We start from the raw sequence: 26,873 nt of genomic DNA, 5'->3' as shown, positions 1-26,873 counted from the left end.
CCAAATACCAAAAAACATAACCTTTCCGCCAGAACCAGTTCAAGTCTGACCGGACCTTTACATTTTATATACCTTAGGTGTCACTTGAAATATTTCCGGCCAAGCTGTTTCCTTTTTGCCAAATGTTTCCATACCTGGTTTAGGATAAGGGGGGAATTCTCCCTTGTAGTACTCTCTTTCCAAAACGTGAACAAACAGGACCCCAGAAGAAGGATAGACGTTCCGATCTGAGTGTACTCTGGACAGGATGGTGACTACTGGAAGCAGAAGATGCAATGAGGTCAGATTTACAGGCTTGCTAAATTTTATTAGAGGGTGATACATTGACGACACATTGGAGGAGTTAAAATGGTAACAAGGTAGATATTATCCAGAACGTGAGATACTGTTACAGGGGAATCTTTCTGTTATTTATAAACCTCATAAAGACATTGAGACATATGAGACGATTTTAGTAGCAACCCTACTGCTATAAATTAACCAACTGGACGTCTTCTTTTGTTGCTTATGTTAGAACAATAACCGATCACAACCTTAAGCTTTATAAAAAAAAAGGGAGAGAAAGGTTTATCATGATCATGGGGACTTATACACATAGTTGTTTTTTTTGGTGTGTGTGTGTGTGTGTTTTTTGTTACAACAGCCCTATCTCTTCTATGCATGATAATTTTCGCACTGGAATATAAAATGGATATGAACTATTGTGTTATATGTTGATATTTTTGCTATCTATTAATTTTCCATAGAGTTATGGTCTCAATACAATAAGGGAAATAAATAAAACTGTATTGAGTATAAACTCAGGTTACACAGTCTAAGGCTGCATGCACATCTCGTTTTTCATACACGGGTGCCGGATCTGGCTGGGGGAGGGGCAAACCGGGCGCTCCCGTACCCCAGCCGGATCAGCCCGTGACTCCATTTACTTTAATGAGCCGACCGGAGTCAAACGGTGACTCAGGTCGGCTTAGTTTTGACCCATATGCGGTTTTGGACCGGACCTAAAACCGTAGAATACTACGGTTTTAGGTCCGGTCAGGAAACCGCATACAGGTCAAAACTAAGCCGACCCGAGTCACCGTTTGACTCCGGTCGGCTCATTAAAGTAAATGGAATCACGAGCTGATCCGGCTGGGTTACGGGAGCTCCCCGTTTGCCCCTCCCCCAGCCGGATTCGGCGCCAGTGTGTGAAAAACGAGATGTGCATGCAGCCTAAGAATGCACTAGATTTAGCAAACGGATACAGATTTAGTGTAAAAACATTTCATATACTTATCCTGTACTGATCCTTAGTTATGTCCTGCATTATACTCCAGAGCTGTACTCACTATTCTGCTGGTGGGGTCACTGTACATATATTACATTACTTAACCTGTACTGATCCTGAGTTATGTCCTGTATTATACTCCAGAGCTGTACTCACTATTCTGCTGGTGAGGTCACTGTGTACATACATTGCATTACTTATCCTGTACTGATCCGGAGTTATATCCTGTATTATATTCCAGAGCTGTACTCACTATTCTGCTGGTGGGGTCACAGTGTGCATACATTACATTACTTATCCTGTACTGATCCTGAGTTATATTCTGTATTATACTCCAGAGCTGTACTCACTATTCTGCTGGTGAGGTCACTGTGTACATACATTACATTACTTATCCTGCACTGATCCTGAGTTATATCCTGTATTATACTCCAGAGCTGTACTCACTTTTCTGCTGGTGGGGTCACTGTGTACATACATTACATTACATATCCTGTACTGATCCTGAGTTATATCCTGTATTATACTCCAGAGCTGTACTCACTATTCTGCTGGTGGGGTCACTGTGTACATACATTACATTACTTATCATTGTCGTGGAAATATTTTCTTGTTTGTCACATTGCCTTCATGGTGAGTGTAATGTTGTGCAGTGTGGTTTGTTGCTATTGGCTATTGGCACAGCTGCAGATGTGTTGGTGGTCAGTGACGTGCAGGCCTCAGTGCACAATGTTGTAACCATATTGTAACTTGTCTGTGTCCACTGTGGGAGTGCCTTTGAGACAGTGGCTGTAGGTGTGACACCTGATACTGTATATGTGGGAGTGGCTACTGTAACCCCTCCCTCTTTGTTGTGTACATAAATAAACTGAACACTGACCTCCCCAGGAGATTCTTTGCTATACTGGAGGAAGGAATCAGTTGCTGGATCACTGACTGTCTGTCTGTGTTTAATCAACTATTGCGAATTCGCTATCCTGGCAGACACCACTGAGCCCGAATTATTACAAGTCTAGATTTTCTACAACATCATGTACTGATCCTGAGTTATATCCTTTATTATACTCCAGAGCTGTACTCACTATTCTGCTGGTGAGATCACTGTGTACATACATTACATTACTTATCCTGTACTGATCCTGAGTTATATCCTGTATTATACTCCAGAGCTGTACTCACTATTCTGCTGGTGGAGTCACTGTGTACATACATTACATTACTTATCCTGTACTGATCCTGAGTTATATCCTGTATTATACCCCAGAGCTGTACTCCCTATTCTGCTGGTGGGGTCACTGTGTACATACATTACATTACTTATCCTGTACTGATCCTGAGTTATATCCTGTATTATACTCCAGAGCTGTACTCCCTATTCTGCTGGTGGGGTCACTGTGTACATACATTACATTACTTATCCTGTACTGATCCGAAGTTATATCCTGTATTATACTCCAGAGCTGTACTCACTATTCTGCTGGTGGGGTCACTGTGTACATAACATTACTTATCCTGTATTGATCCTGAGTTATATCCAGTATTATACTCCAGAGCTGTACTCACTATTCTGCTGGAGGAATCACTGTGTACATACATTACATTACTTATCCTGTACTGATCCTGAGTTATATCCTGTATAATACTCCAGAGCTGTACTCACTATTCTGCTGGTGAGGTCACTGTGTACATACATTACATTACTGATCCTGAGTTACATCCTATGTTATACAACCAGAACTGAAATCACTATTCTGCTGGCAGAGTTGCAGTGTAGCTCTATGTGGATTCCAAACAACTCCAACACCAAGAGCTTAAATGTTAACGCTTTCTCTCCTAATCTTCTTCTTGACTTTATTGCACATAGGACCTAATTGACTTCTGGCCAGGCCTGGTTAAATTAGAATGGCTTAAGAAGCTGCAATTGTCACCTGTCACCCTGCAGTTGGGAACTGTAGAAAAGTTGAGCAACTATAGTATTATTTTGCCAATCGGTGAAGCAGCCTTTGTCCCTTTAGAGTAGAATTGCCTAGTGGGACTGTGAGTAACTTATACCCCTTATCTTGTGGCTGAGCAAAGAGACTAGAAAGTTAAACCAAAGACTGTCCGGGCATGCCGGGGGTTGTAGTTTAGCTACATTTCATTATAAGGTCTCTTGATATCAGGACTTGAAACTCCAGTCTTTCTTATGATGTTCTGTTCCATTATGATATTATATTTTTCACATGTCCTAAGAAATGCTCTTTATCTCAAAGACAGGAGCACAAAGGTCCCATTGTTCTTTCTCTTTACAGAAAGTTCCATCTTAATTCAGTTCTTCTGCTTGTTTTTAAATGGTAAAGGTCACCCATGTGGCTGCGATCCTACAGGAACACAATGACCACTGTCATGGGCTAAGCCGGGTCCAGCAGCCTCCATCTTAAGGACTCATAACCTGCATTTGTAGAGCTAAAGTTGTCCGTACACATTAGATGTGTTACGCCGAGCGCTCCGGGTCCCCGCTCCTCCCCGGAGCGCTCGCTACACTTCCCTCACTGCAGCGCCCCGGTCGGTTCCACGGACCCGGGGCGCTGCGTTACCACCTCCGGCCGGGATGCGATTCGCGATGCGGGTAGCGCCCGCTCGCGATGCGCACCCCGGCTCCCGTACCTTACTCGCTCCCCGTCAGTTCTGTCCCGGCGCGCGCGGCCCCGCTCCCTAGGGCGCGCGCGCGCCGGGTCTTTGCGATTTAAGGGGCCACTGCACCGCTGATTGGTGCAGTGGTTCCAATTAGTGTTTACACCTGTGCACTTCCCTATATCACCTCACTTCCCCTTCACTCCCTCGCCGGATCTTGTTGCCCTAGTGCCAGTGAAAGCGTTCCTTGTGTGTTCCTTGCCTGTGATTCCAGACCTTCTGCCGTTGCCCCTGACTACGATCCTTGCTGCCTGCCCCGACCTTCTGCTACGTCCGACCTTGCTTCTGCCTACTCCCTTGTACCGCGCCTATCTTCAGCAGCCAGAGAGGTTGAGCCGTTGCTAGGGGATACGACCTGGTCACTACCGCCGCAGCAAGACCATCCCGCTTTGCGGCGGGCTCTGGTGAAAACCAGTAGTGACTTAGAACCGATCCTCTAGCACGGTCCACGCCAATCCCTCTCTGGCACAGAGGATCCACTACCTGCCAGCCGGCATCGTGACAGTAGATCCGGCCATGGATCCCGCTGAAGTTCCTCTGCCAGTTGTCGCTGACCTCACCACGGTGGTCGCCCAGCAGTCACAACAGATTGCGCAACAAGGCCAACAGCTGTCTCAACTGACTGTTATGCTACAACAGTTACTACCACAGCTCCAGCAATCATCTCCTCCGCCAGCTCCTGTACCTCCTCCGCAGCGAGTGGCCGCTTCTGGAATACGACTATCCTTGCCGGATAAATTTGATGGGGACTCTAAGTTTTGCCGTGGCTTTCTTTCCCAATGTTCATTACACTTGGAGATGATGTCGGACCAGTTCCCCACTGAAAGGTCTAAGGTGGCTTTCGTAGTCAGCCTGCTGTCTGGAAAAGCCCTGGCTTGGGCCACACCGCTCTGGGACCGCAATGACCCCGTCACTGCCTCTGTACACTCCTTCTTCTCGGAAATTCGAAGTGTCTTTGAGGAACCTGCCCGAGCCTCTTCTGCTGAGACTGCCCTGTTGAACCTGGTCCAGGGTAATTCTTCCGTTGGCGAGTATGCCGTACAGTTCCGTACCCTTGCTTCAGAATTATCCTGGAATAATGAGGCACTCTGCGCGACCTTTAAAAAAGGCCTATCCAGCAACATTAAAGATGTTCTGGCCGCACGAGAAATCCCTGCTAACCTACATGAACTCATCCATCTTGCCACTCGCATTGACATGCGTTTTTCCGAACGGCGTCAGGAGCTCCGCCAGGATATGGACTCTGTTCGCACGAGGCGTTTCTTCTCCCCGGCTCCTCTCTCCTCTGGTCCCCTGCAATCTGTTCCTGTGCCTCCCGCCGTGGAGGCTATGCAGGTCGACCGGTCTCGCCTGACACCCCAAGAGAGGACACGACGCCGCATGGAGAATCTCTGCCTGTACTGTGCTAGTACCGAACACTTCCTGAAGGATTGTCCTATCCGTCCTCCCCGCCTGGAAAGACGTCCGCTGACTCCGCACAAGGGTGAGACAGTCCTCGATGTCTACTCTGCTTCTCCACGTCTTACTGTGCCTGTGCGGATGTCTGCCTCTGCCTTCTCCTTCTCTGCTGTGGCCTTCTTGGACTCTGGATCTGCAGGAAATTTCATCTTAGCCTCTCTCGTCAACAGGTTCAACATCCCGGTGACCAGTCTCGCCAGACCCCTCTACATCAATTGTGTAAACAATGAAAGATTGGACTGTACTATACGTTTCCGCACGGAGCCCCTTCTAATGTGCATCGGATCTCATCACGAGAGGATTGAACTGTTGGTCCTCCCCAATTGCACTTCTGAAATCCTTCTTGGACTTCCCTGGCTTCAACTCCATTCCCCAATCCTGGATTGGTCCACTGGGGAGATCAAGAGTTGGGGGCCCTCTTGTTCCAAGGACTGCTTAAAACCGGTTCCCAGTAAACCTTGCCGTGTCCCTGTGCTTCCTCATGTAACCGGTCTCCCTAAGGCCTATATGGACTTTGCGGACGTTTTTTGCAAAAAACAAGCTGAGACTCTACCTCCTCACAGGCCTTATGATTGTCCCATTGACCTCCTCCCGGGCACTACTCCACCCCGGGGCAGAATCTATCCTCTGTCCGTCCCAGAGACTCTTGCCATGTCTGAATACGTCCAAGAAAATTTAAAAAAGGGCTTTATCCGTAAATCCTCCTCTCCTGCCGGAGCCGGATTTTTCTTTGTGTCCAAAAAAGATGGCTCTCTACGTCCTTGCATTGACTACCGCGGTCTTAATAAAATCACGGTTAAGAACCGCTACCCCCTACCCCTCATCTCTGAACTCTTTGATCGTCTCCAAGGTGCCCATATTTTTACCAAACTGGACTTAAGAGGTGCTTATAATCTCATCCGCATCAGAGAGGGGGATGAATGGAAAACGGCATTTAACACCAGAGATGGACACTTTGAGTATCTGGTCATGCCCTTTGGTCTATGCAACGCCCCTGCCGTCTTCCAAGACTTTGTTAATGAAATTTTTCGTGATCTACTATACTCCTGTGTTGTTGTATATCTAGACGATATCCTGATTTTTTCTGCCAATCTTGAAGAACACCGCCAGCATGTCCGTATGGTTCTTCAGAGACTTCGTGATAATCAACTCTATGCCAAAATAGAGAAATGTCTGTTTGAATGCCAATCTCTTCCTTTTCTAGGATACTTGGTCTCTGGCCAGGGACTACAAATGGACCCAGATAAACTCTCTGCCGTCTTAGATTGGCCACGCCCCTCCGGACTCCGTGCCATCCAACGTTTTTTGGGGTTCGCCAATTATTACAGGCAATTTATTCCACATTTTTCTACCATTGTGGCTCCTATTGTGGCTTTAACAAAAAAAAATGCCGATCCCAAGTCTTGGCCTCCTCAAGCGGAAGACGCCTTTAAACGACTCAAGTCTGCCTTTTCTTCGGCTCCCGTGCTCTCCAGACCTGACCCATCTAAACCCTTCCTATTGGAGGTTGATGCCTCCTCAGTGGGAGCTGGAGCTGTCCTTCTACAAAAAAACTCTTCCGGGCATGCTGTTACTTGTGGTTTTTTTTCCAGGACCTTCTCTCCGGCGGAGAGGAACTACTCCATCGGGGATCGAGAGCTTCTAGCCATTAAATTAGCACTTGAGGAATGGAGGCATCTGCTGGAGGGATCAAGATTTCCAGTTATTATTTACACCGATCACAAGAACCTCTCCTACCTCCAGTCTGCCCAACGGCTGAATCCTCGTCAGGCCAGGTGGTCTCTGTTCTTTGCCCGATTTAATTTTGAAATTCACTTTCGGCCTGCTGATAAAAACATTAGGGCCGATGCTCTCTCTCGTTCCTCAGATGCCTCTGAAATTGAACTCTCTCCTCAACACATCATTCCTCCTGACTGCCTGATTTCCACTTCTCCAGCCTCCATCAGGCAAACTCCTCCAGGAAAGACCTTTGTTTCTCCACGCCAACGCCTTGGGATCCTCAAATGGGGCCACTCCTCCCATCTCGCAGGTCATGCGGGCATCAAGAAATCTGTGCAACTCATCTCTCGCTTCTATTGGTGGCCGACTCTAGAGACTGATGTGGTGGACTTTGTGCGAGCCTGCACTATCTGTGCCCGGGATAAGACTCCTCGCCAGAAGCCCGCTGGTTTTCTTCATCCTCTACCTGTCCCCGAACAACCTTGGTCTCTGATTGGTATGGATTTTATTACTGACTTACCCCCATCCCATGGCAACACTGTTATTTGGGTGGTCGTTGATCGATTCTCCAAAATGGCACATTTCATCCCTCTTCCTGGTCTTCCTTCAGCGCCTCAGTTGGCTAAACAATTTTTTGTACACATTTTTCGTCTTCACGGGTTGCCTACACAGATCGTCTCGGATAGAGGCGTCCAATTTGTGTCTAAATTCTGGAGGGCTCTCTGTAAACAACTCAAGATTAAATTAAATTTTTCTTCTGCATACCATCCTCAATCCAATGGACAAGTAGAGAGAATTAACCAGATCTTGGGTGACTATTTACGACATTTTGTTTCCTCCCGCCAGGATGACTGGGCAGATCTTCTACCTTGGGCCGAATTCTCGTATAATTTCAGAATCTCTGAATCTTCCTCCAAATCTCCGTTTTTCGTGGTGTACGGCCGTCACCCTCTTCCCCCCCTCCCTACCCCCTTGCCCTCTGGTCTGCCCGCTGTGGATGAAATTTCTCGTGATCTTTCCACCATATGGAAAGAGACCCAAAATTCTCTCTTACAGGCTTCTTCTCGCATGAAGAGATTCGCAGATAAGAAAAGAAGAGCTCCTCCCATTTTTTCCCCTGGAGACAAGGTATGGCTCTCCGCTAAATATGTCCGTTTCCGTGTCCCGAGCTATAAGTTGGGACCACGCTATCTTGGTCCTTTTAAAGTTTTGTGTCAAATTAATCCTGTCTCTTACAAACTTCTTCTTCCTCCTTCTCTTCGTATCCCTAATGCCTTTCACGTCTCTCTTCTTAAACCTCTCATCCTCAACCGTTTTTCTCCTAAATCTGTTCCTCCCACTCCTGTTTCCGGCTCCTCGGACATCTTCTCTGTCAAAGAGATTTTGGCCTCTAAAAAGGTCAGGGGAAGAACTTTTTTTTTAGTGGATTGGGAGGGTTGTGGTCCAGAAGAGAGGTCCTGGGAACCTGAGGACAATATCCTGGACAAAAGTCTGATCCTCAGGTTCTCAGGCCCCAAGAAGAGGGGGAGACCCAAGGGGGGGGGTACTGTTACGCCGAGCGCTCCGGGTCCCCGCTCCTCCCCGGAGCGCTCGCTACACTTCCCTCACTGCAGCGCCCCGGTCGGTTCCACGGACCCGGGGCGCTGCGTTACCACCTCCGGCCGGGATGCGATTCGCGATGCGGGTAGCGCCCGCTCGCGATGCGCACCCCGGCTCCCGTACCTTACTCGCTCCCCGTCAGTTCTGTCCCGGCGCGCGCGGCCCCGCTCCCTAGGGCGCGCGCGCGCCGGGTCTTTGCGATTTAAGGGGCCACTGCACCGCTGATTGGTGCAGTGGTTCCAATTAGTGTTTACACCTGTGCACTTCCCTATATCACCTCACTTCCCCTTCACTCCCTCGCCGGATCTTGTTGCCCTAGTGCCAGTGAAAGCGTTCCTTGTGTGTTCCTTGCCTGTGATTCCAGACCTTCTGCCGTTGCCCCTGACTACGATCCTTGCTGCCTGCCCCGACCTTCTGCTACGTCCGACCTTGCTTCTGCCTACTCCCTTGTACCGCGCCTATCTTCAGCAGCCAGAGAGGTTGAGCCGTTGCTAGGGGATACGACCTGGTCACTACCGCCGCAGCAAGACCATCCCGCTTTGCGGCGGGCTCTGGTGAAAACCAGTAGTGACTTAGAACCGATCCTCTAGCACGGTCCACGCCAATCCCTCTCTGGCACAGAGGATCCACTACCTGCCAGCCGGCATCGTGACAAGATGTTTTTTGAAGGATCGCATTCTATCTTACTTCAAAGGGATTTCCCAAAAAATCTTTGGGGACAAAAGGTGGCCAAACACATTAGCCTTGTGTCAGCCAAACCCACCAATTGTGGTGGCACTGTCAACCATCTATTGTATATGGGGCCTTCAAACTCATCTCTGACAGAAGAAGTTATGAAAGAGAAGGATCAGGCATGTTGGATTTCAACTTTTGTTTTTGGAGATATAAGTCGAAGCAAGAGAAGTCTGACAGCAGTTTACCTCCTTCGCTATTCTGAATAAATAAATGAGTATTGAGCATTCACGTCTATTGGGGATCATCACGTCTATTGGGGATCAGAAGGGGTAGTGTACAAGCTGACTGCTTTCCTATGTGTATGACTACCATAAGAGTAGGACAGCATAGATTTAACCCATCTAGGGCTCGTTCTTCCTAGGAGGTTCCCCAAAACTGGATCCTCAGTCGCAAAAAATAAACAAATTATACTCATAATCCATTAGTTGATTGAAATTGCTTATTTACATTGGGTGTTCTTCTAAAAACTAGCTAAAAATGAATGGAGTTATCCCCTTTATACAGGATAGAGGATGTCTAGCTCATTGGTGGTGGTCCAACTGCTGGGACCTACACTAATCGACAGAATGGAGGTCAAATGTCCCCTAGAATGGGTGGAGCACTTATGCTCCACTACTGCGCCATTCACCCTTTATGGAACATTCTGACACTAACTAGTGCTAGACTCGTCTATGTTCAGAAGACCAATAGGGAGTGAATTATGTTGTGGCCAATAAGGTAGTCGGACCCCCACTGATCAACCAGTTATCTTCTATACTATGAATAGGCCATAACCTATGATCTTAGGATAATTCCTTTAAGCATAAATACTCCCTATTGGGTATAGAAATGCGTACTGTTTTACTCTAGAATCGATTTATAATAAACTGTTGCTCCCCAATTCTGCTGTTACGTGACCTCCTGGCGCTTGGACCCTTGGACTGTATATGGGCTATCCATTGTCTGCTGATTCTGCTACATTACCCAGGTACTGACCCAGCTAGTTATACCTTTCTTCCCACCTGTTAGGTTAGTGTCAACTAACCTGCGCTTAGATAGGGACTGTCATTGTGATTGGGGTCACCCTTATCAGACAAGTAGGCAGGTACAGAGGAGAGGGTTGAGATTAGGGCTGCACACCCCTTCCCGGAGGCACAACTTGTAGCTTCCAGGCCCCAATGCAAAATCTGTAGCTTGGTTACGTGTCTTCTGTGGGCTATTTATAAAACCGGTGTTTTTCTATGGGGCAGAGGTGCCATTGGGCCCTGTTACAACTGCTACCTGTGCATCCCCTATAGTGACACACTTGTACCTTCTCCTATTATAACTGTATTCTTCTATACATTTTAGGTAGGGCTGGGCGGTATGACCAAATGTGTGTATCACAGCATTTTTTTAACTTTTGGCAGTTCCACGGTATATAACGGTATTTCCTAGCCCCCCCCCCCCCATATTAACTATCAGCCCAGCGCTGTCCCCAACGGGGTAACTACTCAAATGTCAACCACAAGCGCTACCCTCCTTGTCCTCCTGTTTGTTGCGGGCTGCCGGCGCTGGCACTCTATACTGTGCGGTATCCCTATGCCCGGGCTGCAAAAGGTAAACAAAATAAAATAACGCATGTTCCTACGTCGGCTTTACGCTGGGGACAGGAACGTCGGACAGCCGTCAGCCTATCACCGGCCGCAGCGATGTTCCGCCTCGGCTGGTGATAGGCTGAGCCCACTGTCATGTGAGGAGCCGGCTTCTTACATGACAGTGGGCTCAGCCTATCACCGGCCGTGGCAGAACATCGCTGCGGCCGGTGATAGGTTGACAGCTGTCCAACGTTCCTGTCCCCAGGAAGCAGGTGAGGCCGGTACCGGACCAATGGGAGGTGAGTTAAAATTTATTTTGTTTATCTTTTGCAGCCCGGGCATAGGGATACAGCACAGTATAGAGCAGTGGTCTCCAACCTGCGGACCTCCAGATTTTGCAAAACTACAACTCCCAGCATGGCCGGACAGCCAACGGCTGTCCGGGCATGCTGGGAGTTGTAGTTTTGCAACATCTGGAGGTCCGCAGGTTGGAGACCACTGGTATAGAGTGTCAGCGCCGGCGGCCGCAACATCCAGGACGAGGAGGGCAGTGCATGCGGGTGACATGTGAGTAGTACCCTGATCGGGACAGCGCTGGGCTGATGATTAATTGGGGGGGGGGGGGGGCAGAACAGCGCTCGCGGGTCACATAGGATTAGTTCCCGGATGTGGGGACAGCGCAGCGCTGGGCTGATCATTCATTCATTCCCGAGGGGGAGGGGCCAAACCGGTATTGGGTATGAGAAAAATTCATATCGTGCAGCTCAAAAATTTTCCTATTCGGTATGAACCGGTATACCGCCCAGCCCTAATTTTAGGTATATATTAAATCCTTTGAAATTACAAAATGTCTGAAAATGAGGACCCAGGTTCTATAAAACTGTCTTTGAACCCATCTGATCCTTTGTTTTTCCCATAGATAAGTTTCTTTAAAGACAACAATTCTAAGATAGACCAACATTGGAGGGAAGAAGGCAACATTTGGTCAATTTAGGGGCAAGATTTGTAAGTCACATAAACTCATATAGTGGAGGGGTTACTGTCATCATAGACGCTATTATAGATTATTACAGATTATAGAACACATTTTTAAGGATTGGGGAGGAGGAAGACGTTAACTCCAAATTTGTTACGGGGTGCGGCCTGGACTCACCATTTCTCTTCTCAGCAGGGTTTACTCTGCTGATAACACGAGGATTCAACCGTTTTACCATCCCGTAGATGGAGTCATTTTTGCCATCAGCACAGCACAGAAATAAAGCTTCACAGGACAAAACAAAATAGCATGAGATTCATTGAAATTTTACAACATTTTCCATTATCCAGTCTGGGGCCTGAATTAATATAGGTGTCTGGGGCCTGAATTAATATAGGTGTCTGGGGCCTGAATTAATATAGGTGTCTGGGGCCTGAATTAATATAGGTGTCTGGGGCCTGAATTAATATAGGTGTCTGGGGCCTGAATTAATATAGGTGTCTGGGGCCTGAATTAATATAGGTGTCTGGGGCCTGAATTAATATAGGTGTCTGGGGCCTGAATTAATATAGGTGTCTGGGGCCTGAATTAATATAGGTGTCTGGGGCCTGAATTAATATAGGTGTCTGGGGCCTGAATTAATATAGGTGTCTGGGGCCTGAATTAATATAGGTGTCTGGGGCCTGAATTAATATAGGTGTCTGGGGCCTGAATTAATATAGGTGTCTGGGGCCTGAATTAATATAGGTGTCTGGGGCCTGAATTAATATAGGTGTCTGGGGCATTAATTAATATAGGTGTCTGGGGCCTGAATTAATATAGGTGTCTGGGGCCTGAATTAATATAGGTGTCTGGGGCCTGAATTAATATAGGTGTCGGGGCCTGAATTAATATAGGTGTCTGGGGCCTGAATTAATATAGGTGTCTGGGGCATTAATTAATATAGGTGTCTGGGGCCTGAATTAATATAGGTGTCTGGGGCATTAATTAATATAGGTGTCTGGGGCCTGAATTAATATAGGTGTCTGGGGCCTGAATTAATATAGGTGTCTGGGGCCTGAATTAATATAGGTGTCTGGGGCTTGAATTAATATAGGTGTCTGGGGCCTGAATTAATATAGGTGTCTGGGGCCTGAATTAATATAGGTGTCTGGGGCCTGAATTAATATAGGGGTCTGGGCCTGAATTAATATAGGTGTCGGGGCCTGAATTAATATAGGTGTCTGGGGCCTGAATTAATATAGGTGTCTGGGGCCTGAATTAATATAGGTGTCGGGGCCTGAAATTAATATAGGTGTCTGGGGCCTGAATTAATATAGGTGTCTGGGGCCTGAATTAATATAGGTGTCTGGGGCCTGAATTAATATAGGTGTCTGGGGCCTGAATTAATATAGGTGTCTGGGGCCTGAATTAATATAGGTGTCTGGGGCCTGAATTAATATAGGTGTCTGGGGCCTGAATTAATATAGGTGTCTGGGGCCTGAATTAATATAGGTGTCTGGGGCCTGAATTAATATAGGTGTCTGGGGCCTGAATTAATATAGGTGTCTGGGGCCTGAATTAGTTGAGGGGTCCGGTCTGGAGTCTGAATTAATTCATGGGTCAGGTCTGGTGCCTGAATAATGTAGGTTTCTGGTCTGGGTCCTGAATATATTAAGGGGGTCAACACAAATAGAGAAACACAGCCGCACATCCTCCATTTGTATCTTGATCTACTTGCTTCTCGGCATAATATAATATAATTATATAATTAGTATACATTTTGATCAAAAAGTACAAGCCCACTCGCCACGTCAAGGCCACCTAGTCAGAGTGGTTCCCTAACCTAACACTGGCCTAGCGCGGGGCGGCGACCACTGCCACCATGCCCACAGGGAGAATGACCCAGTGGCCAGGCAGCCCCACTGCTGCCGACCAAGCCCCTGGCTTTGGGCAGCACCACCCCACAGACAAAGCATCACAGAAACAATGGCCGCCACAGAGAACCACACCAGTGTGAACACCTACCATGTGCTCACTGCCAGAGGGCTGAGAGAATGTAAGGAGGAAACCCTTATGCAGTCTCTTGCTCATTAAAAACGCCTGGGCCGAATGGGGGTCAGGTCACGGACCTACAGTAAATGTATGTGTGGTATGCCTCAGGGGGTGTAGGGTAGTTGAGGTGTTGCTGTAGTATATGAGGGGTTAATTTAACCCTTGTCACTCATGACGCCAGGGTGAGGGTTAAAACTCTGAGGTAATGCTGGGCCTATCGCCACCCTTCCCAAGAGCGATAGGTGAGTGTAGAATAACGGATTGTCCACAACCAGTGCTTAGCTGAAAACTTGTAGAAACTTTACTGAAGATTTTCTGTAACATGCAGCAGTAACAACAGTCAAGATAACAGAGTCTATATACAGCTGAAGCAGCGATTGACAGGTGGTTGGGACTTTGTAAATTCTCTTTAGTTTAGGAGGATTTTTGTAGCATAGATCCGCTGGATTTAGGGGTAGGTTGAGGTCCAGTGATCTTGCGGAGATAGCGGGGAATGAGAAGAACTCACAGTCTTTAGTGTAGGCCGAGGCCGCAAGGCTAAGGCCTAGTAAAGGTCCTGCCTCATCCAGTGTCAGCAACCCAAGAGAGAGATTAATGGCTGCAGCTCCCTTATATGGGCAGGGGCTGAGCGGTTTTGAATTGGTCCATAACAGCTGTCACTCACCGTCACATTGCATTGTGGGTGAACACCTGACACAAGAACCACCAAAGGTCCTTTAGCAAACCATAGAGTTCTGTGAACCAATTCACATGACCCGCAGGTCCTGCGACGCCAACAAGGTAGGCATCTTAAATATACATATTTACACTTTTATTTACACAAATTTTAGCTAACTGAGGGGTGACGAGGGGTTAACTAAAGAAGAGGATCCCCACTGTTCCTAGGGACTCTGACTTTGGGGACCCCACCACAAGGTACGGTATGAAAAACGGTACCGGGACACCACATATGTTTCTTGTCTGGTTCCTGAATTAATTTAAGGGTCTGGTCTCTGGGATCTGAATTAATTTAGGGGTCAGGTTTGGGGGCTGAAATAATTTAGGTGTCAGGTCAGGGGCCTGAATTAATTTAGGGGCCAGGTCTGGAGCCTGAATTTGTTTAGGGGTCTGGTCTGGCGCCTAAATTAAATTAGGGGTTTGGTTAGTGGTCACCCACCACTTTGTTCCGTTTTAAAGGGGTTGTATAATAGAAAACAAGGGGTTTTCAGTCTCTAAGGTGGATCTCTATAAGGGAATACATACTGCAGAACAGTGGTCTCTTCAAACTGTGGACCTCCAGATGTTGCAAAACTACAACTCACAGCATGCCCGGACAGCCAACGGCTGTCTGGGCATGCTGGGAGTTGTAGTATTGCAACAGCTGGAGGCCCACAGTTTGGAAACCAATGTTATAGAGGAAGTTGGGGGCCTAGCCTTGGGTGGTCCCATCCTTTTGCCCCTTCTCTACAGTAAGTAAATTGTAAGTGAAGAGAATGGGTAGAGCTGGCCTAATGGTCACGTAAAGGGTATGGTGGAATAAACCAACACGGAGCCTATCTTGGGTGCCAAAATCCAGCACCGTAAAGAGCCTACTGGTGCTTAGGACTAAGAGAGGTATTGGGGCTGTGAATGTGTGTTGGGTGTTTACAGGGACACAACCAAGTCAGGAGCATCGGACAATGCTGCCAAAAATTCCTGTGGTGGGTGCAGTCAGTAATACAATGACTTTTATACTGCAATAAAGAATAAACGAGGGTAAAGCCAGAGGGGTGGGGGGGGGGGATATGCACCGCATGCAGATTATATTGTATGTATTGCAAAGTATTAAATTCACAACAAATCTGCATCAGAACTGACGTGTCCTGGAGCAAATCCTGCACCCAAAAAAAACCGCAACATATCTGTGATGTGCAAATTTACCCTAATACACACATAGCACAAAAAACCAAAACAACAGAATATATGTACAGTGATCCCTCAACTTACTATGGCCTCAACATACAATAGTTTCAACATACAATGTTTTTTTTCTGGACCATTGTAACTTGAAACCGGACTCAACATACAATGTTACGGACAGTCCAGATCTGCGAAATGTGTCACAACAGGAGGAACTGACCAATCAGAATGGGCATTTTACTGGTAAATCACCTGTATAAGGCTGGGTCCACACTACGTTTTGTCCCATACGGGAGCGCATACGGCAGGGGGGAGCTAAAAGCTTGCGCTCCCGTATGTTACCGTATGCGCTCCCGTATGTCATTCATTTCAATGAGCCGACCGGAGTGAAACGTTCGGTCCGGTCGGCTCATTTTTGGGCCGTATGCGCTTTTACAACCGGACCTAAAACCGTGGTTGACCACAGTTTTAGGTCCGGTTGTAAAAGCGCATACGGCGCAAAAATGAGCCGACCGGACCGAACGTTTCACTCCGGTCGGCTCATTGAAATGAATGACATACGGGAGCGCATACGGTAACATACGGGAGCGCGAGCTTTTAGCTCCCCCCTGCCGTATGCGCTCCCGTATGGGACAAAACGTAGTGTGGACCCAGCCTTACTGAAGTGTATGCACTGACTGGTGTCTGCTAGCGCCCCCTACAGTACAGGGAGGAACTATAAGTTCTGTACTACTCTTTACCTGTGTCAGGGTTAGTTGCTCCTTTGGACACCAAGTAAGGGCGGTTCCATTTGGGACACTGTGTGTACTGTAAAGGACCCTGAAGAAGCTCCTGTCCTCTACATAAACCATTGTTTCCCAACCAGGGTGCCTCCAGCTGTTGCAAAACTACAACTCCCAGCATGCCCGGACAGCCGTTGGCTGTCCGGGCATGCTGGGAGTTGTAGTTTTGCAACAGCTGGAGGCACCCTGGTTGGGAAACACTGACATAGACAGTGATTTACAGCTCCCAGCAGATCTTTATTACTTTTATATATAAGGATTTGCTTTATCTCTATTAGTTATCTACTTATTTTTCTTTAATCCTCACTTTTTCCTATTTTTGGATGACATTTTGGTGGCTTCAGAACTAATTACCAGGTTTCCATAGAGTTCTGTTCTCAACATACAATGGTTTCAACATGCAATGGTCTTCCTGGAACCAATTAATATTGTAACTTGAGGGACCACTGTACTCCATGATACCCAGCCCACAATGTATAATGCCACTTATGTCTGTGTTAGGGTATGATCACATGGTAGGAAAATGTGCAGAATGTCCGCCCGGTACATGGGTGGACATTGTGCATATTTGAATGTTCCGGCGGGCGCTAGGACCGCTTAGAAATGTGCCGTCTCATAGACGGCAATGCATTTCCGAGCATAATCTGCAGAAAGAATAGACATTTCTAGACAGAATAGACAGTGACATGTCCATCAGGAATTCTGCCGAAATATTCTGCACGGACATTCCGCTGCAGCAGAGTCCCATTGATTTCAATGGGATTCTGCTGCACTGTGCACACGATGTTCATTCTGCTGTGTGAACATGCCCATAGGGCTCATTCACATGGACAGATCCGCAGTGCATTTGATAGTGGACCCTTCACTGCTGCCTCCTCTGTGCCTGCTCATAGTGGCAATCCACCGCTATGAGCAGACACACTGCGATGTGTGAGTCAACCGCGTGTATGCGCAGTATACTCGCACACATCGCGGCTGTTCTCGGCCTAGCTCAGGGAGCAGGGGGAGTGGCCGCGATATGTGCAAAATACACTGTGCATACGCGCTGCAACTCGCACATCGCAGCATGTCTGCTCATAGCGGCGGATTGCCAATATGAGCAGGCACAGAGGAGGCAGCACTGAAGGGTCCATTGTTGGCGGATCCGCATGTCCGTGTGAATGAGCCCTTAAAGTGTAAATAAAAAATTGGGTAAGCAAATCTAAACTTTTTACAAAATTGTCTGTCTGTCTGAATTCACAAATTTCACAACTGGCACTAGTGCGTATAGAGAAGAGGAAGACGAGCACAATAAAGTTTTAACAACTAGGTATATCACTACTCCCAACGTGTACCTCACACTTAAACCTCCTTTTTTTTTTCTTTATTGGATAATTTTGATTCTATTCACAGAAAAATCAGGATACCACTTATAGTACCATAATGTGACTGAATATAACAACTAGAGATGAGCGAACTTACAGTAAATTCGATTCGTCACGAACTTCTCGGCTCGGCAGTTGATGACTTTTCCTGCATAAATTAGTTCAGCTTTCCGGTGCTCCCGTGGGATGGAAAAGGTGGATACAGTCCTAGGAGACTCTTTCCTAGGACTGTATCCACCTTTTCCAGCCCACCGGAGCACCGGAAAGCTGAACTAATTTATGCAGGATAAGTCATCAACTGCCGAGCCGAGAAGTTCGTGACGAATCGAATTTACTGTAAATTCGCTCATCTCTAATAACAACATACAGACATACACTGACATATACATAATGTAATAACACATTAAAATGACCAATAATACTACCATACAGTTGATTAAAAAATACCGTCATACTGTGAGAAATAAAACTATTTAATGACCAAATATTACCACAAATGAGCAACTTAATATTACCACCATACAGCGCGTAGGTGGCTATAGAATATTATCACCTTTTCATGACAAAAATAATACAGAATACCGTATTTTTCACCATATAAGACGCACTTTTTCTTCCCCAAAACTGGGGGGGGGGGAAGTTGGTGCGTCTTATATGGCGAATACACATTAAAACCGGCCATCAACGGCCGGGACCCGCGGCTAATACAGAACATCACCGGTCGCGGTGATGCCCTGTATTAACCCTTCAGACGCGGTGATCAAAGCTGACCGCTGCGTCTGAAGCGAAAGTGACACTAACCTGGCTGTTCAGTCGGGCTGTTTGGGACCACCGCAGTGAAATCGCGACGTCCCGAACAGCTTACAGGACACCGGGAGAGACCTTACCAGCCTCCTCGGTGTCTGCTCCGTGCCGGGATCCCCTGCATGGCCGGCGCTCTCCTTCGACGTCATCACGTCGTCGCGCACGCCGTCCCGTCATCCAATAGGAGCCGTGCATAGCGACGAGATGGAGGTGACGAGAGCGAGGATCCCGGGCAGCAAAGACGTTCCGGAGCAACGGGGACACCCCAGGGATGCTGCCACAGTGATGGAGGGCGACATCCAGGGCAGCGGTGACAAGCGGTGACGGGTCCGGAGCCGCGGGGACACGTGAGTACAACCTCCAATACCAGTGGTCTTCAACCTGCGGACCTCCAGATGTTGCAAAACTACAACTCCCGGCATGCCCGGACAGCCAACGGCTGTCCGGGCATGCTGGGAGTTGTAGTTTTGCAACATCTGGAGGTCCACAGGTTGAAGATCACTGTCCTATACTTTACATTGTATTTGGTTCAGAATCTTTTCTTTTTTCTATATTTTCCACCTTTAAAATTGTGTGCGTCTTATATGCCGGAGCGTAGAGATGAGCGAACTTACAGTAAATTTGATTCGTCACGAACTTCTCGGCTCGGCAGTTGATGACTCATCCTGCGTAAATTAGTTCAGCCTTCAGGTGCTCCGGTGGGCTGGAAAAGGTGGATACAGTCCTAGGAAAGAGTCTCCTAGGACTGTATCCACCTTTTCCAGCCCACCGGAGCACCGGAAAGCTGAACTAATTTATGCAGGATAAGTCAGCAACTGCTGAGCCGAGAAGTTCGTGACGGATTAAATTTACTGTAAATTCGCTCATCTCTACCGGAGCGTCTCATACGGCGAAAAATACGGTAATAACCCCATACAGTGACTATATCATGCATGACCCAATATTACCACCATAAAGTGACTAACTTATACCACCATAATGTGACTTTATATTACCATACTGTATTAGGGGATTAGTGGTGAGAATGGCTGCTCTAACTCGTCGCTTCTTACCCCTTAGGCTAGGATTCCACTTGGTTTTTTTCTGGCAGTTTTTGGATATCTGCCACTGCAGTTTTTGTGCCAAAGCCAGAAATGTATTCAAAAGGAATAGGACATATAAGGGAAGGACTTACACTTATCCTTCCTTATGGATCCACTTCTGACTTTGGCTCAAAAACTGCAGTGGCAGATATCCAAAAACTGCCAGAAAAAAAAACAAGTGGAAACTTAGCCTTAGTCTGCGCCAAACACTTTCTGACACGGTCCGGCTGCTGTCCTTATTGTGCAGGGGGGCACACAATGTCCTGGCACTGGCATTGGAACACAATGTGAGGACTGGTGTCTGCAGCAGAAGAGGCCAAACAAAAGGCTGTGAGTATTGATTGATGGACTTGATTTATTCATGGGGTTTGGTCTGGCAGCTGATTCATTTAGGGGTCTCGTTCAGAATCTTGTTGTTTTTTGTTAAGTCTGGTCTGGGGCCTGAATTAAAGGGTATTCCAGGCAAAACCTTTATATATATATATATATCAACTGGCTCCGGAAAGTGAAACAGATTTGTAAATTACTTCTATTAAAAAATCTTAATCCTTCCAATAGTTATTAGCTTCTGAAGTTTTCTGTCTAACTGCTCAGTGATGATGTCACGTCCCGGGAGCGGTGCATGATGGGAGAATATCCCCATAGGAACTGCACAGCTCCCGGGACGTGAGTAATCAGAGAGCAGTTAGACAGAAAATAACAACTCAACTTCAGAAGCTAATAACTATTGGAAGGATTAAGATTTTTTAATAGAAGTCATTCACAAATCTGTTTAACTTTCCGGAGCCAGTTGATATATATAAAAAAAAGTTTTGGCCTGGAATACCCCTTTAATTTGGAGTCTGGTCTGGGGGTCTTAATTTATTTAGAAGTTTTGTAAAGTCTAATGTAATTTAAAAGGGCACTATCATTAAAAAAAAATGTTGCTATTGCACTCATTATGGTAAATAAAAAATCTTTCTAATGTACTTAAAAAATGAAGTTTTCTATGTTTTATTTGTGTTTAAAAAAACTGCCACTAGGTGTCTCCCTACTTGTCCAGAGCACATTTTTCCCCCATCTCTTGCACAGACTTTGGACTCCTGCTGGCCTGGCAGAAGATCAAAATCAGGAAATGCAGTCTGGAGTGCTTAGGGGTGTGTATGCGGAGCCTTATCCAATCATAGCTCATCTCACACTGAACTGCTCTGGGCTGTGTGTAGCAGAGTGAGGGAGGAAGTTCTCCCCTGTATGGCTTCAGATGATGTCACGTCTGCTGGGGATGTGAATCTGGGTGGATTATAAAATGTAACAAGATCATGACAGGTACTCTTTAAGGGTCTGGTTTGAGGCCTGGATTAATTGAGGGCTCTGGTTTAAAGTCTAATTTTTAGGGGTCTGCACTGGTGCCTGGTTTAATATAGGTATCTGGTCTGGGGCCTGAATTAATTTAGGGGTCTGGTCTGGGGCCTGAATTATTTTTGGGGTCTGGTATGGGGCCTGAATTAATTGAGCGGTCTGGTTTAAGGTCTTATTTTTCAGGGCTCTGCTCTGGGGCCTGAATTAATGTAAGGGTCTTTTATAGGGCCTGGTTTAATATAGCTATCTGATATGGGGTCTGAATAATATCAGTTCCGGTCTGGGGCCTGATTTACTTTAGGGGTCTGTCCTGAGGCCTGAATAAATTAAGGGTTCTGGTCTGGGGAATGGTTCAATTTAGGTGTCTTGTCTGGGACCTGATTTAATTTAAAGGACTGGTCTGAGGACTAAATTAATTTAGGGTTGTGGCCTGGGGCCTGACAGTATCTAAACTGGACAGAGGTGTCAGTCAGACATAAAGGAAATTAAATTATAAAAGAACTTCATGTGGAGCATACAGCAGCTGTACTGGAAGGATTAATATTTTGAAATAGAAGTAATTTACAAATCTGTTTAACTTTTTGGCACCAGTTGGTTTTCATTTTTCCAGTGGAGTACCCCTTTAAGTCAGGCCCCATGCCACAACCCTACCCATTTAATTTAGGGGTCTGGTCTGAAGCCTGGTTTAATTTAGGGATCTGGTCTGGAGCCTGGTTTAATTTAGGGGTCTTGTCTAAAACTTGAATTAATTTGGGGGCGTGGTCTGGGCCTGAATTAATTTAAGGGTCTGGTCTGGGACCTGGTTTAATATTGGTGTCTGGTCTGGGGCCTAAATTAATTAAGGGCTCTGGTTTTCAGGGATCTAGTCTGGGGCCTAAATGAATTTATTTGTTCAGTCTGGGGCCTGGTCTTTGTCCTATATTAGTTTTGGAGTCTGGTCTGGGGCCTGCATTAATTGAGGGGTCTTGTCTAGGGTCTAATTTAATTTAGGGGTCTAAAGGTTTATTATAGGACAGTTTCTAGGCATGCCCCCCCCCCTTTCTTCTGTTTCTGTCCTTAAGCACTATAACTTAAAGTGTAATTGCTGCTACTCTTTTTTTTTTGGTCTGGGGTCTGCATTAAAGGGGTACTCCGCTGGAAAACATTTTTTTTTAAACAACTGGTGCCAGAAAGTTAAGCAGATTTGTAAATTACTTCTAATTAAAAATCTTAATCCTTCCAGTTCTTTTCTTTTTGAATTTCCTTTCTGTCTGACCACAGTGCTCTCTGCTGACACCTCTGTCCATTTTAGTAACTGTCTAGAGTACAAGCAAATCCCCATAGCAAACCTATCCTGCTCTGAACAGTTCCTGACATGGACAGAGGTGTCAGCAGAGAGCACTGTGGTCATACAGAAAGGAAATTCAAAAAGAAAAGAACTTCCTCTGTAGTATACAGCAGCTGAAAAGTACTGGAAGGATCAAAATTAAATAGAAGTAGTTTACAAATCTGTTTAATTTTCTGGCACCAGGTGACAGGAACTGTCCAGAGCAGTATAGGTTTGCTATGGAGATTTGCTTGTACTCTGGACAGTTCCTATCATGGACAGAGGTGTCAGCAGAGAGCACTGTGGTCAGACAGAAAGGAAATTCAAAAATAATATAACTTCCTCTGTAGTATTCAGCAGCTGATAAGTACTGGAAGGATCAAGATTTTTAAACAGAAATAATTTACAAATCTGTTTAACTTTCTGGCACCAGTTGATTTAAAAAAAAATGTTTTCCGGTTGAGTACCCCTTTAATTTACATGTCTTGTCTGGGGTCTGAATTGCTTTGTTTTGCTATAGAGCAGTGTTTCCCAACCAAGATGCCTCCAGCTGTTGCAAAACTACAACTCTTACCATGCCCGGACAGCCTTTGGCTGTCCGGGCATGCTGGGAGTTGTAGTTTTGTAACCCTGATAGGGAAACACTGCTATAGAGGTTGGGGATTGCTGCAGTAGCAAGAGGCCAAAGATATAGGCATAGCAGGGTGTCAGTGGCGAAGGGTTTGGCGGACAGCCTGAGACGTATCATCTGGTTAATATGCTACTGAACACAATAAAAATAAACTTAAAAAAAAAAAAAGAAAAACGCCCCATAAAGTTTTTACAACTACTCGAATAACAAGCAGATATTAAAGCTGGGTTGTCGCTGCCTTATATGGCCCAGTATAAGATGCAGAGGAGCCTTGTGGCGCTGATCTAAATACAGCATTCAGGGCAAACGCAACCAAAAATTATGTAACAAACACAAACCCTAGACAGCATATGATCACAGCATTTTTATCACTATTTCCTCCTAAGCTTCTCCTTTCACATACTTCTCATTCACTCTTTTGCATTGCGAGTCTGTACTTTTGACTCACAATCAGAGGAATAGCTTAAATTTGTCAGCTGTATTCACGGCAGATGCCATTGGATAGCTGTTATGGTATAAAATCAAACTGCACCTTTCCTAGAGCTGATGGTGGCTGGTAAACTTATAAAATTGCCTTTTATAATTCTCAGCCAAGTGTCAAGGAGGCAGGGCTGAGCTGCTCAAGTGCCACAGTCTGCCACGCCTCCTCGTTCACCCTCATCTCCCAGCTCCTCCTTGGTTGATGTACAGGGCTCGGCTTACAATCCAGGAGAGGCTGGGAGATGAGTGTGAGCGAGGAGGCATTCCAGACTGTGGCACTTGAGCACCGGCCAAGGCGGGACATCGATGCGGCCAGTGATAGGCTGAAGCACCGTGTGATGTACCGGGCTAAAGGAAGTAGTAAGTAGATAGCCCGGCCGACCGATCAGCTGCAGCGAATGCTCCGGGGGAACGAAGGAAGGTAAGTGAAAGTTTGTTTTCTCTTCTTTTGCAGCCCGGGCAGGATGGAAAAGCAAAAGTCCGCACCGGACATCTCCTTTAGGCATACTGTTTTTCGTACAAAAAGTAAAAAAAAAATTTTAGTTGTAAAATAAAGCAAAACCTATATAAATTGGGTATCATTGTAATCATAATGATCTACAGAACAAAGAAAATCTTTATTTTTACCGAAAAGTGCACTGGGTAAAAACGGAAGCCCTCAAAATGACCAAAATGAGACCTTGATGGCCCCATAGACTATCACTGAAGTCCCTCCAGGTCCTGTGACAGAGAGTGGGGAGAGAACGCTCATAATGTGTAATTCTGCCGGTTCGTTCTGGTGATTGGTCGGGGTCTGCACACTAAGATTGACTAAGATTGACTAATAAAAACTCTATGACATTTCAAATGTATCACTTAAAAGCCTACCCGCTATAAACAGTATAAGGAATAAGTCTCAGATTCTGGGGGCCCCCGCCGGTGGAGGGTAATCAGCGACCTCTGGAACCACACCTCGCAATCTCCACAATGGGGCCCAAATCTACCCGCAGCACGGAGCGCAGTCAGCATACTCTCCATACACTGCTTATAGAAGCACCAAAGATATCCACATACAGCACTTGGATTTTTCCATAAACAATGGCGCATATGCCAACGCTGCTCTATTCTGAAATGCGACTTGGGTCACCAGGGGGTTCAAGGGTTCCATCAGTTTGACCCCCCCATGATCAGACACCTGGACCATATCATGAGGATAGAAAATAAGGGGGAGATTTTTTTTATACCTGTGCAGAGGTAAGGTGGTCCAGTTGCCCATAGCAACCAATCAGATCGCTGCTTTTATCTTTCATTGGCCTTTATAAAAATGAACGAAGTCATCTGATTGGTTGCTATGGGCGACTGGACAATTTTTCTTGTGCACAAGTTTAGATAAATCTCCCCCTAAGTGGTTTAATTTACAAAAGGCCAGATAAATAAGGCTACCATGTCAATGAATTAGATAGATATGAAGTAGAGAGATAGATAGATAGATAGATAGATAGATAGATAGATAGATATGAGATAGATAGATATGAGATAGATATGAGATAGATAGATATGAGATAGATATGAGATAGATAGATATGAGATAGATAGATATGAGATAGATAGATAGATAGATAGATAGATATGAGATAGATAGATATGAAATAGATATGAGATAGATAGATATGAGATAGATATGAGATAGATAGATATGAGATAGATAGATATGAGATAGATAGATAGATAGATAGATATGAGATAGATAGATAGATAGATATGAGATAGATAGATAGATAGATATGAGATAGTTATGAGATAGATACATATGAGATAGATATGAGATATATAGATATGAGATAGATATGAGATAGATACATATGAGATAGATATGAGATATATAGATATGAGATAGATATATAGATATGAGATAGATATGAGATAGATAGATAGATATTAGATAGATAGATATTAGATAGATAGATATTAGATAGATAGATATGAGATAGATAGATAAATATATATTAGTTAATTTTATGTATATTGTTTACTTCCACGGTCTTATTTGGAATCGAGCCCCAACATGTGCCTGTATGAAAGGGCTTCTCTGCTTTGGACAATCTCTACATGTTAGACGGGTTCCCCCTTACGAAGTGTCCTCCTGCCGGGACCCCCCCAGTGATCAGCAGTAATCTTTGGGACAACCTGTCAGCAAGTATTCAGTTTCCCTACAGCGCCACCACAGGTGAGAGGAAGCATTACACAGTGTCCATTCACAGTGCCCCCCCTCCCCCTCCAAACTGTGGACCTCCAGCTTCCGCAAAAACTACAACTCCCAGCAGGCACAGACAGCCAACAGCTGTCTGGGGATGCTGTAAGTTGTAGTTTTGCAGCAGCGGGAGGCTCACAATTGGGAGTCCCCTGCCTAGAGCATGTGTACTGTCACATAGTGGAATTATATAGAACAAAGTGATACACATAAATAGGAATGGTAGCGAGCTGAGTTTGTCATTGAGCACAGGGTGTAATTACGATACTCAATAACAAACTCAGCTCTTCTTGTCAGTAGATACAATATATATATATATATATATATATATATATATATATATATATATAGATATATTCCTTGGATATATCCCTGGAGACATGCGCATAATGAAGCCAGCGGTGGATCACACAGCAGCTGGGCAGATGTGGCACATCCCATGTTTTCCATCCGGTGAGGGTTTGGTGTGCCGGGGGTGGCGGTGTATGTGGTGTGCAGGGTATGGATGGAGCTGCATGCTATATGTACGGTACACACAGACCTGTCAGCAGGAGGGGGCCACATCTCCCAGCAATGAGGTTCATCCCCAGCTCCATCTGCATCTTCACTCTCCCTGACTGTGGTTGTGGAAGGCGAGAGCAGCAGCAGCCTCTCCTCCTCCTCTTCCTCTCCCTCCCTTCATCTCTTCCCTCCTCCCTCCACCTCCCTTCATGTCCCCCTCTTCTTCTCAGTCACGGCCATTGACAATGTTCTCTCTCAGCCTCTGCAGATTCCTGGGGACTGGGGAGGAATACGACTGAGACGTCTGCGGACGCTATAACGTCTTCATTTATAATAGAAGCTACACAATGCAGATGTGGGCCCGGAGACTAAGGGGAGGGAAGGACTGCATAGGGTTAAGTTCATTATCAAATTTTTTTTTTTAAAGAATTTAGAATTTTTTTTTTACAACATATTGGAG

The 26,873-nt window shown here is 46.0% G+C and overlaps 1 protein-coding gene across 6 annotated transcripts in view; it reads right to left on the bottom strand.

The window, feature by feature from the left end:
* SGCE (sarcoglycan epsilon) overlaps positions 1–26,873 on the bottom strand; it is a 117,308-nt gene that overhangs the window by 55,918 nt on the left and 34,517 nt on the right. For 3 of the 6 annotated variants that reach the window (XM_056518990.1, XM_056518993.1, XM_056518992.1), the window contains exons 1-2: positions 26,454–26,603; positions 135–257 (exon numbers count right to left, since the gene is read on the bottom strand). In XM_056518990.1, coding sequence (XP_056374965.1) covers positions 135–257; positions 26,454–26,514 — 184 coding nt within the window. In that variant the 5' untranslated portion in view covers positions 26,515–26,603. Of the gene's footprint in view, positions 1–134; positions 258–26,453; positions 26,604–26,873 lie in introns of those variants that run through there. The other 3 variants (XM_056518994.1, XM_056518995.1, XM_056518991.1) reach the window with 2 other exon arrangements.

This window comes from Hyla sarda, chromosome 5, assembly GCF_029499605.1.
Source record: "Hyla sarda isolate aHylSar1 chromosome 5, aHylSar1.hap1, whole genome shotgun sequence".
In the NCBI taxonomy this organism is placed as follows: domain Eukaryota; kingdom Metazoa; phylum Chordata; class Amphibia; order Anura; family Hylidae; genus Hyla; species Hyla sarda.
The sequence above is the reverse complement of the archived record's forward strand: the minus strand, read 5'-3'. Positions and strand labels throughout refer to the sequence as shown.